This window comes from Belonocnema kinseyi, chromosome 9 (assembly GCF_010883055.1).
Source record: "Belonocnema kinseyi isolate 2016_QV_RU_SX_M_011 chromosome 9, B_treatae_v1, whole genome shotgun sequence".
NCBI classification, from domain to species: domain Eukaryota; kingdom Metazoa; phylum Arthropoda; class Insecta; order Hymenoptera; family Cynipidae; genus Belonocnema; species Belonocnema kinseyi.
Genome location: NC_046665.1, coordinates 88,468,364 through 88,485,452, shown reverse-complemented (window position 1 = coordinate 88,485,452; position 17,089 = coordinate 88,468,364). Strand labels below are relative to the sequence as shown.

The 17,089-nt window shown below is 23.3% G+C and overlaps 1 protein-coding gene across 4 annotated transcripts in view; it reads right to left on the bottom strand.

Moving 5' to 3' along the window:
* Nucleotides 1-1,623: 1,623 nt before the first annotated feature.
* The window catches only part of LOC117180391 (putative ATP-dependent RNA helicase TDRD12), a 55,661-nt gene continuing 40,195 nt past the window's right edge, over nt 1,624-17,089 (bottom strand). For all 4 annotated transcript variants that reach the window (XM_033372873.1, XM_033372875.1, XM_033372874.1 and 1 more), the window contains 4 exons: nt 16,908-17,078; nt 11,764-11,932; nt 5,927-6,109; nt 1,624-2,198 (listed from right to left, as the gene is read on the bottom strand). In XM_033372873.1, coding sequence (XP_033228764.1) covers nt 1,962-2,198; nt 5,927-6,109; nt 11,764-11,932; nt 16,908-17,078 — 760 coding nt within the window. In that variant the 3' untranslated portion in view covers nt 1,624-1,961. The remainder of the gene's footprint in view (nt 2,199-5,926; nt 6,110-11,763; nt 11,933-16,907; nt 17,079-17,089) is intronic.

The following is a 17,089-nucleotide window of genomic DNA, read 5'->3' as shown; positions in this document are numbered from 1 at the left end:
TTCTTCTTTCTTCAAACTTAATAAAAATCATTTAAAAAAATTCACTCTACCAATTCAGGCCAAATTTTAAACACAAATTTTCTCCCTTTCAACTCAATTAAAGTCAAAAATTAAATATGATCCTTCTTCCAGGCCATAAAATATTTAAAAACAAGATTTAATCCTCTCCAACTCGATACAAATCTTAATAATATGAAATATAAAAAAAGTTACCGTCCTTAAAATAATAAAAGTATTACAAATAAAGATTTAAAACAGAAAGCTCCCAAATATTCTTCCTTTCTACTCAATAAAAATGCTAAAATAAAAAATGGCCTCTTCCCGATTAGAAAAAATAATACAAATTCTTCACTTAAACACAATAAAAATGTTGGAAAATTAAAAACAGAAAAAAGATTAAAAATAAAAAGTCCCCTCTTTCATCTTAACAAAAATGCCAAGAATAAACAATTTTATTTTTAGTTTAGTGGTGAAAAATCATATCGTCGCTTCCAACTTTATAAAAATGTTGAAAGAAAAAAAAACTTCCCTCGAATTCTAAAACTTTTTAAAAAAAATTCTTCTCTTAAATTCAACAAAAAAGTTTTGCATTTGAAAATTCTTTTAATTGAAAATGTACGCATAAAAAGAAAGTTTAACATCGAAATTTCGAAAAGAAAAAGATTTTAAGATTAACTATGTTAATTTTCATTATATCATGCGATTTAAAAATTGTGATTGGATACATTTTCTTCTAAAAATTTGTAAAATTCCTGGTCAAAAAATAAAATCGCTACGATTTCCCCATTTCCTGGTCCAGTGGCCACTCTGAAAATTTAAAAACCCAAAATAAAAAAACAGGAAATACAAATTTGGCAACCTCCGAATTCCCCTTCCTTCTTTTTCTTCTCGTCTTTATCGTTATCAGAATCAAACAAGTTTGATAAAAATCTGTCAGTGTTGTAGATTTTTAATCAATGTTTCTTCATTTTGATTAAAAAAATAAAATAAAAAATACAAGAAAATAATAATGAAGGGATTTGATTGATGTCTTCTTTTCCTTTCCTCTTTTTTTGTTTTAATTTTTTTAAAATGTGAATTAAGTCATTTTATAAATACAAATTTGAACGTTGTATTCTTGATTTTTTAATTTTCAAGATTTCCGTAATTAAATTTGAATCTTGGGCATTAAACGAAATTTTTTTTTATCCATTCTGAATTTCACTTCTTAAATGTTAATTTTTCAAAATTTGTATGTATTATTGGTATTATACCTAAAAAAGTATATAAAATAGGAAGAAATAAAGTTCAAAAATACAGAAAAATGAATATGCTCTTTATTTCATTTACCAAAAAATTAAACCGATATATATTATTGATATATTCTATATTCGACATTTTCACTTTTAACACCAGTTTCAAAAAACGATGAAAGTTGGGCGAATATACAACAAACTCACTTTTTATGTTTTTTCTCATATAGTAAAAAATGTATATAATAATATTTAATAATAATATACTATTATTATTATACTATAATAATAATAATTAAACTTACGTTCGTGAAATAAAATAATTGACATTAATTTAAGAATGTTATCAGTAATAGTTAAAAAATAAAATTTAAAATTATAAAACGTTAGCCTTTCGTACATTCCGTTTTAATGTAAAAATTAATATCATTAACTAGAAAAAACCTGAGAGAAAGTATATATGAGCTTGTTGCCTATATTATCTAGGCATATTTTTTTAACAAATTTAAACTTAAACGCTAATTCTAATATTCTCAGTTTTCTTTGGACTCAAGATAAACGTACAATAGAAAAGGACCTCACTGATTCCCGATGCCTTAATATTGTAAAAATATTCCTATTTATGTAAAAACTGACAAATAAAATGGCACGGAAGGAATACTGTTTCGTGGAACTGATTTGCTATTTCATATTCGAAAAAAGAAGGTTTTCAAACTGAAAGTAATCTTCTTACTCTACTTCTTCATTTTTTTCCAAAGGAGGAGCGACGTTTATTTCCAGGTCGGTAAAATTTCCGCTTTTACAAAGTTCGTACAGCATTGGCAAATGGGATCTACTAATTAAGCCATGATTTTCTTGTATCAGCGTTGAACGCAATGACGAAACAGTAATTTCAGGAAATCCTATCATTTTAGATCTCACTTCCAAAGTATCTGTCCATATGATATTCCCGAGATGAAGATTCACCTAAATTTTACAATTCAATATAGATTATTCTGTAACACTGATCAAAAAGAGCTCAAAAAAGGGGAAACTGGGTAATTTTTTAGGAAAATGGGGGAAAATACAGGAAAGATTAAGTATTTATTTTTACATTTTGAAAAGAGGAAACTCTTTTCATAAGAATTTGTGTAGTTTTAAATGAATGTTTAATACATTTTTAGTGATTTTTGGCAATTAAGAATTTTTTTTAAGTCGTTAAAAATTGTTAAAAACATGACCTTCTTCAAATTCAGAAAAGATTTAAAATCGAAGTTCCAATTCAATAAACATGTTTTTAAAAAAAATACCCACTCTCAATTCACAATTAAAATCGAGAATAAAAATTTACCTCCTTTAATTAAATAAAAATGCTAACGATAAAAAATAACCTCTTCTTATTCGGAAAAAAATAATCCAAATTGTCTCCCTTGCGACTCTAAACTAGAGATTTCGCCCTTTCAAATCAATAAAAATATTTTAAATAAAAATTTTCCCTCTTCCAATGAAAATAGGGTATTTTTTCAAGAAAAAGGGGAAGAATAGGAACATTAAATAACTTATTTTTCAAGTCGCTAAAAATAAAAATAAATATCCCTTTTCCAATCAAGAAAAAATTAAAAATCAAAGTTTCCTCTCTTCCAACTCAATATAAATGTTTTTAAAAACTGCCCGCTTTTAATGCAGAAAAAATTGAAAATAAAAATTTCTCCCTTCCGAGTCAATAAAAATCTTTAAAATAAAAAATTCTCCTCTTCCAATTCATAAAAAAATTGAAAATAAAAAATTCATCCCTTAAACTCAATAAAAATTTTTAAAGTAAAAAATTTCCTCCTCCAATTCAGCAAGATAATAAATAACCACAATTTCATCCCTTCCAACTTAATCAAAATGAGCAAAGAAAGAAGGTCCTCTTCCATCTCAGATAAAAAGAAAATAAGCAATTATTTATTTATATAAAAAAAGATATAAGATATTTAAAATAAAAAATTATCCTCTTCCAATTCATAAAAAAATTGAAAATAAAAAATTTATCCCTTAAACTCAATAAAAATTTTGAAAGTGAATAAATTTCCTCCTCCAATTCAGCAAGATAATAAATAACCACAATTTCATCCCTTCCAACTTAATCAAATGAGCAAAGAAAGAAGGTCCTCTTCCATCTCAGATAAAAAGAAAATAAGCAATTATTTATTTATATAAAAAAATATATAAGATCTTTAAAATAAAAAATTATCCTCTTCCAATTCATAAAAAAAAAGAAAATAAAAAAATTCAATAAAAATTATAAAAAGAATAAAATTGCCTCTTCCAATTCAGAAAGAAAAATAAGCAAAATTCCATCTCTTCCAAATCAATAAAAATGAAAAAAAAAAAACGGTCCTTTTTCAATTCAGACAAAAATTGAAAATAAAAAATTTCCCCCTTTTAATTGAGAAAAAAAAATTCTTTGCTTACACTTAATAAAAAGTTTTAAATATTCAGAAAAAATTGGGAACGAAAATTTCTTCCCTTCGAAATCAATAAAAATCTTAAAAATAAAAACTTTCCCTCTTGCAATTAAGACAAAAATTCATCCCTTAAATGCAATAAAAATTATAAAAAGAATAAAATTGCCTCTTCCAATTCAAAAAGAAAAATAAACAAAATTGCATCCCTTCCAACGCAATAAAAATGAAAAAAGGAACGTCTTTCAATTTAGAAAAAAATTGAAACTAAAAAATGTTCCTCTTGTAATTCAGAAAAAAATGCATCCCTTAAAGTTCAATAAAAATGCTAAAAAGAATATAATTGGCTCTGCCAATTCAGAAATAAAAAAAAAATTTCATCCCTTCAAACTCAATAAAAATGTTAAAAGCAAAAAAATGATAAAGAGAGAAGGAAAGAAAAAGCTAAAAAAAAAAGAGGAAAAATTGGATAATTTTTCACGAAAAAGAGGGAAAACAGGAGAAAGATTAAACATTTATTTTTACACTTAGAAGAAAAGAAACAAGCTTTTTGTAAGAAATTGTATAGTTTTTAAATAATGTCAAATGACTTTTTAATGAGTTCTGACATTAGGGCCATTTGAACATAGCTTCAATTTTTTTTACATTTTTTTCAAATCCAACTTACATGAAACCCGATATCGAGTTGAAAATGTGAGAAATCAGATAAGAATCATTAAGGAACGTTTGCCTAGTTCTTAATTTTTACAATTCTAAAAAAAGCAAGAAAAAAAATAAAACTTTTTTTATAACAGTAAGAATTTAGGACCAGAAAGACTGTCATTAGTGATTCTGATTTAATTTCCCAAATGTTTAGCTCGAAATCACATTCCGTGTGAACCCAAGTTAGGTTTTTAAAAAATGTGAAATAAAATGTTGAGGTTCTTTAGACATGGCCTTAAATAATTTATTCTTTTAAATTATGGAAAGACTTAGATAATTGAAAAAACCATTTGCGGCGATAAATAAAACCGGGGAAACATAAAATTGGTTAAATAATAACAAATTATTTGAAAACTCATAATGACACGTTTTTAAATAATAAGAGTTCTACCAATTTTTGAAACAAAATCTCTTGAAAATTCTTTAAAATGTATTTAAATAACTAAAAATCTATAAGATCCTTTGAAATTTGTCGAATTACTTCAAATCTCTGGAAACTGTTGAAATCCGTAGAAAATCTTTAAAATAAAATTTAATTTACTCTCTAAAATTCCCCAGAAATTCATTAAACTGTTTTGAGATCGTAAAGATCCATTAAAATATGTAGAAGTCGTTTCAAATTGCATGAATATAAATTAAAATTTCTATAAACACCGTCTGGAGATCTTAAATGTTTCCATAAATATTGTTGAATTTTAAATAGCAGTATTTTTTAATGTTCAATAAGAAAGTGTCTATGTTTGAAAAAATTTCATGTACTTACTAATTCAGAAATTGTTGAATTTAAAACGTCAAGACATGGTCTAATATTATAAAATTAAAATTCTTCAATTTTAAAGGCTTAGCATTTGAAATGGACTTAACCATGAACATTAAAAAATTAAACCCCGAGAGATAAAACAATTTTAAATACAAAATTATTTTTATTTGAAAATAAAAAAATAAAAAAGAAAAATTTTTTATTTTTGGTAGTTTTTGAAAAAATTTTAAATTCTAAAGCTTATTAAATTTGTGTTCAATCGAAAAAATATCATTCAGATCAGTTTTAAATATTGTAAATCTTCTTTAAATTTTCATCTAATCGAACAATAATTATTATAATTTATTGAACATAATGAAAATCGCTATTCAAATGTAAACTAAATAATCTTCAACAAGGAAAAACAGAACATGTCGTACGTTCAAAGTATAATAAATGATACAAAGAAATATAATAAAATATGAATTTATCGTACTTTATTACAGTTAATTTCAAAAATATTTATTTAACAAAAAAATATTTTACCTTTAAAATTCTTTTCAAATCCTAAATAGATAAGTTTCAAATTAGTCAAATTGGAAAAAGTTAAATGAATTATTTTATCAAATGAATACCTTAAATAATTAATTTAATTTAATTTATCAAATAAAATGTATTATTTTTCTCTTATTTGTGCTATTAGTCAATTATTATCAACTATTGCAGAAAAAAGGAGAAGTTTTTCGAGAATAGGAGAAAAAGGAGAATCTAAAAAAGGGAAAACGCCGGGGAATAGGTAAAAGACTGTGCTCCCTTAAATATTTTACCTTTCCAAAAACAGAAGAGTTTCTTGAATCCAAATTCTCGCCGAACCAAGAGTGCACAGCTTCATTTGCACAACGATCCCATATATATTCATTGTCAAATGGCGTGATACTTGACAAGAAAACTTCGATGATGTTCGTCTGCCAATTGGCGAGATGTTCAGGGATTTGTAACAGTTTATTCGCCTAGAACATAAATAAATTTACCACTGATATCAGGGTAGCCCCTTAAACGTGAAAAAATTACAGGATACTTCCAGGTTTTCCTGTTCAAAAATTAAATTTTTTCGGCTGGAATTTTAAGTGCTTTTAATAATTATTATTCAATAATAATTGCTTCATTATCTAAATTTGGAAGAGAATTAAACTTGTTAGAAATCAAAGAAAAATATATAATTGAAGTTATTGTAAAAGTGATTTCAGACTTTAAACCTCAAAATCCTCACAACACAGGGGAAATACGCTGATTTTGTGTATAAGAAAAGGGTGAATTTTCAAAAAAATAGTGAAATTTTTACCAAAAAATATGAATTTTTTATTTCAAAAAACAAACTAATTTTTAACAAAATAGTTGAGTTTTCTAGCTGAGAAGTCGAATTTTTTACAAAGCATTTGTGTTTTAAACCCGAAAAGAAGAATTTTCAACAAAAAAGTTCATTTTTAACCAAAAATCTTCGAATTTTCAGCCAAGATTAATTTTATACAACGAAAAAATCCATTTTCGCCAAAACAGTTAAATTTTAAATCAGATAAAATTGAACTTTCAAGCAAAAGAGACAAATTTTCAAACAAAAATTCAAATTTCTCAATAAAATAGTTAAATATTCAATCTACGAAGATGAATCTTCAACAAAGTGATTCAATGTTCAAAATAAGATTAATCTTTTTTAGAAGAATGTTGAATTTTCAACCAAGAAAGATGAATTTTCAATTCAAAAGGATACACTTTCTATCAAAAAAAGACAAAGATACAACAACAAAATTGAATGTTCAACAAAATAATTAAATCTTCATCAAATAATCAAATTTTTAACCAAAAAAGAGATGAATTCTAAAACGAAATTATAAGAAAAAACATTTCAATTAAAAAGAATTAACTCTCATTAATAAAAGATGAATTTTTGCTCCAAAAAAGCTGAGTGATTTAAAAAAAATTAACTTCCAACCTAAAGTAACCAAAATATATTAATTCTGAGCCAAAAATATAATCGTTGACTTTTCAAATAAAAAGAATTAACTTTCAACCATTAAAGATCAATTTTCAACAACAAAAAATGACTTTCCTAACAAAAGAAGAATTTTCAAACCAAAAGGAACAATTTTCGATCCAAAAATATCAATATTCAACAAAACAATTAAATTTTCGAAAAAAATTGGTCTTATGAAATAGTTGAATTTTCAACAAAACAATTAAAATTTCAACTAAGCAGTAGAGTTTTAAACCAAAATAGATGAATTCTGGATCAAAAATATTTTAGTTGTTTTCAGTTTAAAAAAAAGTACCTTTCAATCCTAAAAGATGAATTTTTAACGAAAAAAATATGACTTTTAACAAAAATAAATTAATTTTCAACAAAAAATATAATTTGCAACCAAATAGTCGAATATTTAAATGAAATAGATGAATTCTTGAACGATATAATTGAATGTCTTAAAAAATTAATTTTTAACAAAAAGAGATGAATTTTAAACAAAATAGCTAAATTTTCAACAAAACAATCAAACTTTCAACTGAGTGGCAGAATTATTAAACAAAAGAAATTAATTATGAGCCCAAATTATTATAATAGACTTTTTAAATAAAAAGAATTAACTTTTAATTAAAGAATATAAATGTTCAACAACAACAAAAAAACTTTTTTTAAAATAATTCAATTTGCAAACAATTGGTAACATTTTTAACCAAAATATATGAATACTGGACGAAAAATATGTTATTAAAGTTGTTAATTTAAAAAATTACCTTTTAACCGAAAAAGATGACTTGATAACAAAATAGCTGAACTTTTAACAAAATAATAACATTTCCAATCAAATAATAAAATTGTTAACCAAAACAGATTAATATTGAACCAAAATACAACAGTAGAGTTTTTAATTTGTGTAAATTAACTTTTAAATATAAAAGATCAATTTCCAACCAAAACGATAACTTTTTAACATAATAGTTGAATTTTCAAAAATATAATAAAAGTTTCAACCAAATAGGAGAATTTTTAATTAAGAGATGAATTCTCAAATAAAAACTATAACACTAGGGTTTAAAAAAAAAGAATAAGCTTTCAGATAAACAAGATAAATTATCAACAATAAAAACAAATACTTTTTAACAAAATCGTTCAATTTTCAACAAAATAATTAAATTTTCAATAAAATAGTCGAATTTATAACCAAAAGAGATGAATTCAGAAACAAAAATATAATAGCAGATTTTTTAATTATAAAGAATTAAGTTTCGACCAAAAATACTTGCACTTTCTTTTTGGTTTCTATTCATTCAGTTCTCATACAAACAATAAAATAAGAAAATGTGTACTGTACGCTTTTTGAAATCTGAATGTGAAATCTTTCTAAAAATTTTATGAAATCTTTGAAATATTTGTGAAATCTTTTTTATTAATTTAAAATCATTAGGATATTTGAAATCTTTGTGAAATCTTTTAAAATTTTGGTACAATGTTTTAAATCTTAGTGAAATGTTTTAAAATATTTGTAAAATATTCGAAACCTTTATAAAATCCTTGAAATCTTTGTTAAATATTTTGAAATCTTCTAAACAAATTTGAAATCGTTTAAAATCTTTAAAATGTTTTGGAATTTTTAGAATTTGTTGATATCCTTGAATTTGAAAACTTTCTTAAATTTTTATGAAATCTTTGTGAAATATTTTTTATTTATTTGAAATGAATAAAATATTTAAAATCTTTGTAAAATCGTTTGAAATATTTTGGAATCTTTATTAGAGCTTTCTTTAATCTTTGTTTGTTCAATCTTTTGTGTTCTTTTGAAATCTTTAAAAATTTCAAACGTTTTTGAAATCTTTTAAAATTGTTTTAAATGTTTAAAGTCTGGTGTAATATACCCTTTTTGAAATCTATGAAATTCTTGAAATCTTCTGAAATCCGTATGAATTCTTTGAAATATTTTAAATCCTTTTGAATTTTTTAAAAACTATTCTTAACAAATTTGAAATCGTTGAAAATTTGAAATGATTTTAAAGATTTTCAAATGTGTATAACATTTGAAAATCTTTAAAATAATTCAAATTTTCTAAAAGTTTATAAATCTTTGTGTAAAGTTCGAAATTTATGTAAAACCTTTGAAGTCTTTTCTAATATTCTAAACAGATTTAAAATCATTTAAAATCTTAAATTTTTTTTTAAATCTTTGAAATCTGGTGTAGTGTACCCTTTTTGAAATCTTGAAATTTGACATCTTTATGAAATCTTTGAAATATTTGTGAAATATTTTCTGTTCATTTAAAATCATTAAAATATGAGAATGCATATTTTAAAGTAGAATAGAAAATTTGAGAAAAGTTGAGTTTAGTATTGAATATTTTTAAATCTTCAGGAAATCTTAGAAATATTTCTGAAATCTTTTGGGTTCGTGTGAAATAATTGAAATCTTTTGAAATCTCAAATTTATAGAAACCTCTTGAAATTGTTTAAAATCTTTGAAATCTGATTTAATATAATCTTTTTGAAATCTCTAAAATTCTTGAAAAATTTTTAAAACCTTATGAATTCTTTGAAATATTTGTAAAATCTTTCCGAATTCTTTTGTACTAATTTAAAATCATTAAAATATTCGAAATCTTTGTGAAATCTTTGAAATTTTGTCTACGTCTTTTTCAAATCCTTGAATCCTTTTAAAGACTTTGAAATCCGTGAACTCATTTTAAAATATTGAAAATCCTTTTAAATATTATAAAAGCTTTCAAATATTTTGAAATATTTAGAATTACTTTGTAAGATTTTGAAATACGGTGTATGCAAAAATCGAGTGGTCAACCTCTCCAAAACTGCTTTAAAAGCAACAAATAGAATTCGTATTCAAGGTTCTCGTAAGAAATTCAAGACGATTTCCAGGTTTTCAAGGTTAAAAAATATTCAAAGAGAATTACAGTTTTTTAAGGTTTTGAAGGTGCAGGGTGGCCGTTTTAATCGAAGAAAAGAATTCCCGGTCATTTCACGGTTTTTTCCCGGTTCGCAAATATTTTTCACGGTCAATGAAATTTAAAGAATCGAACTCTTTTCTAAAAATTTTTCCATTTAGAGTAATAAACACTAAACAAATTTATACGTATTAAATGGAAAATACTAATACTTTTCAAATGAAAAATTTTTAATAAAATGTAGATAAACTGCAAAATTTTAAACATTCAAAAATTATAAAGTTCAAAGATTTAGATTAGATTCCAAAAATATAAATCCACGTTAACATTTTCAAATTAAAAAATGAAAAATAACTTTTTTTAAAACTTAACAGTTTTTAAATTAGAAGTTAAGTTATTTTCATTTGAAATAGTTTAAGCATATTTCAAAAACAGTAAAATTTTATTTCAAAATATTGAGAATATAGTAATGGTTTCATATTTTTCCAAATTAAAGAAAAAATGCTTAAAATTTGAATTTACAAATAACAATAGGAACACTTATTATTTGTAGAAAAAATTAAGAGTAACTTTAAGAGATATTTAGAAGTTTAAAAAATATTAAAATTAAATTTAGAACTTGAAATGATTTCAAATCATGAAAACGAAGTTTGTAACCCAAAAAAATTAGGCTATTCGTACCGAAATTTTGGTGCAAATACCCAGAGCTGACTTTCAAACAAAATGCCGATTTTTGCAGATTTCGAAAAAAAAATTTAGAAACTTTTTTTGAGTTGAAACTTTAAGAATTGGCCTAAAAAAGAATAAAAAAATTTTCTTAAGATTCCTAGGAAAATTGAAAATTATTTTTCATTTTGAAAAATGATTGGAACAGAGAATTTAAAAAGATTTTGACAGATTTGGAAAATGATCAAAATAGAACCTGGAACATTTTCATGATTTTTTTTTACTTTGCAGGATTTCCAAAAGCTGTAGGAAAAAATCGGTTAATTTTAAAATGTATTTAGAAGTTCTGTACAAAAATTTTAACACACTTCTTTGCAATTACTTAAAGACATTTCAAGTTTAAAATTAACTTTGAATCTTTTCAAAACTACGAAATATCTCTTAAAATTACTCAATTTTTTTTACAAATAATAAGTGTTCACTTACTATTTATACGTCAAAATTTAACAATTTCATTTACAAATTAAACATTTTTAAACAGAACGATTCAAATGGTATTCAACTATATTCATTTCCCTCGTCTTAAATTAACAGTGAAATTTTTAATGGCTAAGAAAACTAATAAAAATAATATATCTATTTATTCAATTTAATATAAAAAATAATATAAAGGAAGACCTAAAACTTTAAATTAAAAATATTTTATAAACGAATCATTAAAATTGTTATTTAAAAATTAAATTATCGGAATAAATTATATTATATTAATTTCAATTCGTATTAAGACTTTCGAATTCAAACAGTCACAATCTGGAAATTTTCAAATTTTGAGCGGATTTAGAATTGTTTTGTCAAATCAATTATTGTTCAGTTTTTTATACTTTAATTATTTACAAAACTGTTAAAATCAAACTTGGGCAAATTTTTCTTCTGAAAATTCGTAAAATTCACCGTCAAGAAATAAATTCACTCTCATTTCCCGGTTTTAGAAAATTCCTATAATAAGATGATTTAATTTTTTATATTTACGCTATAAAATAAAAAAAAAGTATCTTACCCTGACTTTTGCAGTTACACGTCCATCGTCGATGCATCTTACAGTGACGACTGAAGGTTCATCGAAATTGTTTCTCATGACAATGTTTAGGATTTGCACTCGTTTGTAATGTTCAATGGTGTCCTCCATAACGCAAATATCGCCAACTTTAATCCTTCTGATTCCTCTCCTACAGATAAAACCAGTTTTGAAATATGGTAATTTAAAAAGTTATAGTTTAAAAATTAATTTTGTAAGATTATAAATATAATCATAAAATGTATTAATGTTGTAGATCAATTCATTCGTCTCTAATCAAGTTAGAGGACAATTTTTACCGTCAAAAACAATTTTTTAAATATTATAAATTACTATAAACTATAACTTTCTTACTGTTTAATAAAATCTATGAATCAAGGTGGCTGAAAATTTTTATTTTTATTTTCCCTGGCCATTAATATTTGAAAAAAAGAATTTTAATCTTGTCAAATTTTTAAAAAAGAATGTTTTATAAATTAAATTAAAAAATTTCCGATTAATATTGAAATTTTGAAATTTATTTATTTCAATTGAAAAATATGACTTTTCTATCATAAAAGATAAATTTTCGATCCAAAAATATGAAGCTCAAACAAAATAATTACATTTTTCGACAAAATTGTTTAACATTCAACCAAAAACAGAGTAATTTTAAACTAAATAGTTGAATTTTCCAGCTGAAAAGTCGAATGTTATAGAAAACAGTTTACTTTCAAACCCGAAAAGATTAATTTGCAACTAAAAAGTTAATTTTTAACATATAAAGACAAATTTTCAACTAAGTAGCCGAATCCTTAATAAAAAAAGGATTTTTAACTGTATAAATAAATAATAGTAATAATTGATATTTCAACCAAAAAATATGAAATTTCTACTGAAAGAGATCAATTTTAACACCAAAAAGAAGAATTTTCAAACCAAAAAGATTAGTTTTCACAAAAAAGAGACGAATTTTCGAATAAAAACAATGAATTTTCAACAAAAAATTGAAAAGTTAAATTCTCAGTTAAAAATATTAAATTTAAACCAAGAAAAAAATTAATTTTCAACAAAATACTTGAAATTTTAACCAAAGAGATGAATTTTCAACATTAAGAATCTTCAACTGGAATAGTTAAATTTTCCTCTTATTTGGTCAAAAATTTAACTGTTTGATTAAAAGTCCATCTGTTTTGATTGATGATACAATTATTTATTATTAAAAATTCATAATTTTAGCTGAGAAATTCATCATTTTTGTTACAAAATTAACTCTTTTGTCGAAAATTCGTTTCTTGTTGTTGAAAATGTATCTTTTTTAGTTGAAATTTGAACGATTTGGTTGAAAAATGATGTATTTTCTTGAAAATTGGTCTATTCTAGTAGAAAACTCTACTATTTGATTGGAAATTTAACCATTTTGTCGAAAATTCGTTCTTTCTTTGTGGAGAATTAATTTTTATTTAAAAAATAATGTAACTATTCCGTCTTTGTTTAAAAATTAATATTTTTAATTCAAAATTTAGCGTTCCTAGTTACAAATACTACTATTTTATTAAAAATTTATTTATTTTGTTGAAAATTGGTCTTTTTGGGTATAAAACTAATCTTCTTGATTGAAAGTTCATCGAAATGGTTTCAAGTTGAACTAATTTTGCAAAATATGCATTTTTTGTAGAAAATTCACCATTTTAGTTGAAAACTTAACTATTTGGTGAAATTAACTTTTCTGTTAAAAATTCGACTGTTTTGTAAAAAATTCTTATTTTTGGCTTTGCAAAAACCAACCATTTAGTATAAATTTAAATTAATTAGTTGAAAATTTACTTGTTTCTTAAAAATTCATATTTTTGGTTTAGAATTAAACTATTTGGGTCAAACATTAAACTATTTTTTATTTTTTGTCCAGAAACTTTATTTCTCTATTCAAAATTCAACTGTTTTTTATATAATTGGTCTTCTTGGCTTCAACATACAAATTTTTTTTTAGAAATTGATGTACTTTCTTGAAAATTCGTCCTGCGTGTGTAATATTAACATTTTTAAGTGAATATTTTACTATTCTACTTTTAGTTGGAAATTGATTTTTTTTTTAGTTGAAAATTGAACTAATTTGTTAAAACTTAATTTTTTTCTGGAGATGCATTATTTTAGTTAAAAATTCATCTTTTTGGTTGAAAATTGAACTATTTTGTTGATTTTTTTTTATTTTTAGTAAAAAATTAATTTTTTAAATTAAACATGTAACCATTCCGTTTTTTGTTAAAAATTTATCTTTTCTTTAGTTGAAAATTTAACTATCTGTATGAAAATGCATGTCTTTTGTTAAAAAATTGTCTTTTTCGATGCAAAATTAATCTTCTTAGTTGCGAATTCAACTACTTGATTGAATATTAGAAATTGCTCAAAATTAATTTTTAGACTGGAGATGCATAATTTCAGTTTAAAAATTATCTCTTTGTTTTTCAATTGAATAATCAGTTATTAGATTGAAATTTCATGTATTTTGTTAGAAATTTGTCTTTTTCAATACAACAAAAAATCTTTTTGGTAGAAAATTCAACTACTTGGTTAAAAGTTGAACTAATGTGTAAAAAAAATCTATTTTTTGACTGGAGATGCATCATTTTAGTTGAAAATGCATCTCTTTTGGTTAAAAATTGAACTATCTTGTTGAAAATGCTTTTTTTTAATTTTAGTCAAAAATTAATGATTTAAATTGAAAATATAGCTATTAAATTTTTTGTTGAAAATTTATCTTTTATAGTTGAAAATTTAACTATTAGTTTAAAAATTCATGTACTTTTTTGAAAATTCGTTCTTTTTTTTGGGTGTGTGCAATAGTAACATTTTTAAGTGCACTTGGTGAATAGTGGAACTTTCAGCTTAAAAAAAAGACTAATTCTCAACAAAAAAGTTAATTTTCAACCAAACATCGTTGGATTTTCAGCCAAGATGAATTTTATACTAATAAAATCAATTTTCACCAAAACATTTAAATTTAAAATCAGATAATTTAACTTTCAAGCAAAAGAGAAAAATTTACAAACAAAAAGTTAAAGTTTCTCAGTCAAATGGTTAAATTTTTAACCTACGAAGACGAATCTTCAACTAAGTGATTGAATTTTCAAAAAAAAATTAATCTTTTTTTAGAAAATAGTTGAATTTTCAACCAAAAAAAAAAAACTTTTCATCCAAAAAATATGGATTTTCTGTCAAAAGATGAATTTTTAATTCAAAATAATACATTTTCTATCCAAAAAAGACAAAGATACAACAAAATTAATTTTTTAACATAATAATTAAATCCTCAAACAAATAATCAAATTTTTAACCAAAAAAGAGATGAATTCTGAATCGAAATTATAAGAATATACATTTCAATTAAAATAATTAACTTTCATTAATAAAAGATGAATTTTTCAAATAAAAAGAATTAACTTTTAACCATTAAAGATCAATTTTCAACAACAACAAAAATGACTTTTCTAACAAATGATGAATGTTTAAACCAAAAAGACCAATTTTCGATCCAAAAAGACAAAATTTTCAGTAAAACAGTTGAATTTTCGAAAAAACCGGTCTTATGAAATAGTTACATTTTTAACAAAATAATTAAAATTTCAACTAAGCAGTAGAGTTTTAAACAAAAATAGATGAATTCTGGACCAAAAATATGTTAGTTGTTTCAATTTAAAAAAAAGTATCTTTCAATCTTAAAAGATGAATTTTCAACGAAAAAAAATGACTTAATTAAATAAATGAATTTTCAACAAAAAAATCTAATCTTCAACCAAATAGTCGAATTTTTAAATAAAATAGATAAATTCTTAACCAAACATGCGACGTGAAAAATTAATTTTTCACCAAAAGAGGTGAATTTTAAACAAAATAGCTACATTTTCAACAAAACAATGAAACCTTCAACCAAGTAGTAGAATTATTAAACAAAAGAAATTTATTATGAGCCTAAATTATTATAATAGACTTTTTAAATGAAAAAAATTAACTTTTAATCAGAAAATATAAATTTTTAACAAAAAAATACTTTTTAACCAAATATTGAATTAAATTTTCAAACAATTGGTACCATTTTTAAACAAAATTGATTAATTCTGGGCCAAAAATATATTATTAGAGTTGTCAATTTAAAAAAATTACCTTTTAACCCTAAGAGATCAACTTTTAACCGAAAAAGATGAGTATATAACAAAATAGATGAACTTTTAACAAAATAATAAGCTTTTCAACCAAATAGTATAATTGTTAACTCAAAGAGATTAATATTGGACCAAAATAAATAATAAAATTTTCAACCAGATAGTAGAATTTTTAATCAAAAGAGGAATTCTGAAACAAAAACTATAACACTAGGGTTTAAAAAAAAAGAATAAGCTTTCAGATAAACAAGATAAATTTTCAACAATAAAAACAAATACTTTTTAACAAAATCGTTCAATTTTCAACAAAATAATTAAGTTTTTAATAAAATAGTCGAATTTTTAACCAAAAGAGATGAATTCAGAAACAAAAATATAATAGTAGATTTTTCAATTAAAAGGAATTAAGTTTCGACCAAAAATAGTTGCAACTTCTTTTTGGGTTCTAATAATTCAGTTCTCATTTAAACGATAAAATAAGAAAAGGTGTACTATACGCTTCTTGAAATCTTTATGAAAATTTTATGAAATCTTTTGTATTAATTTAAGGTCATTAAGATATTTGAAATCTTAATGTTTTGAAATATTTGTGAAATATTCTAAACAACTTTTAAATCGTTCAAAATATTTAAAAGGTTTTGAAATCTTTGAAATTTGGTGTACTCTACTCTGTTTTAAATCCTTGATAAATGCTAGATTACTCTATTTTAGGTTGGAAATTGATCTTTTTAAATTAAAAATTGAACTATCTAGTTAAAATTCCATCTATTTTATTGGAAACGTAATATTAATGCTTGAAATGTTAGAAATTTAAAGCGTTTCTAATAGAATTTAATATAGTATCCACATTAATTTTATTTTACGAGAATTTATTCCCCTGTTTTTGTGAGAAAAAAAAATTTGGAAAAAAGTGTGCAGTTCGAAATTTAAAAAAATGTATGACCCTGCTCCTAATTAAATTACCACAAGAAGTAAAAAAAAACAAACCTGTGTTCGACATTGGCGTAATATTTCTGCATCTGCATTGAAAGTCTGACTGAATGCTCATAAGGATAGGCTATGGGATCCTTTTGATCTTTTTTGAGACATTTAATCAATCTGGCAGAAAAGTGCGTCGCATCGTGAACATACGTTACCATCAGTTCAACCGTATCGCCACTGAAATTAAT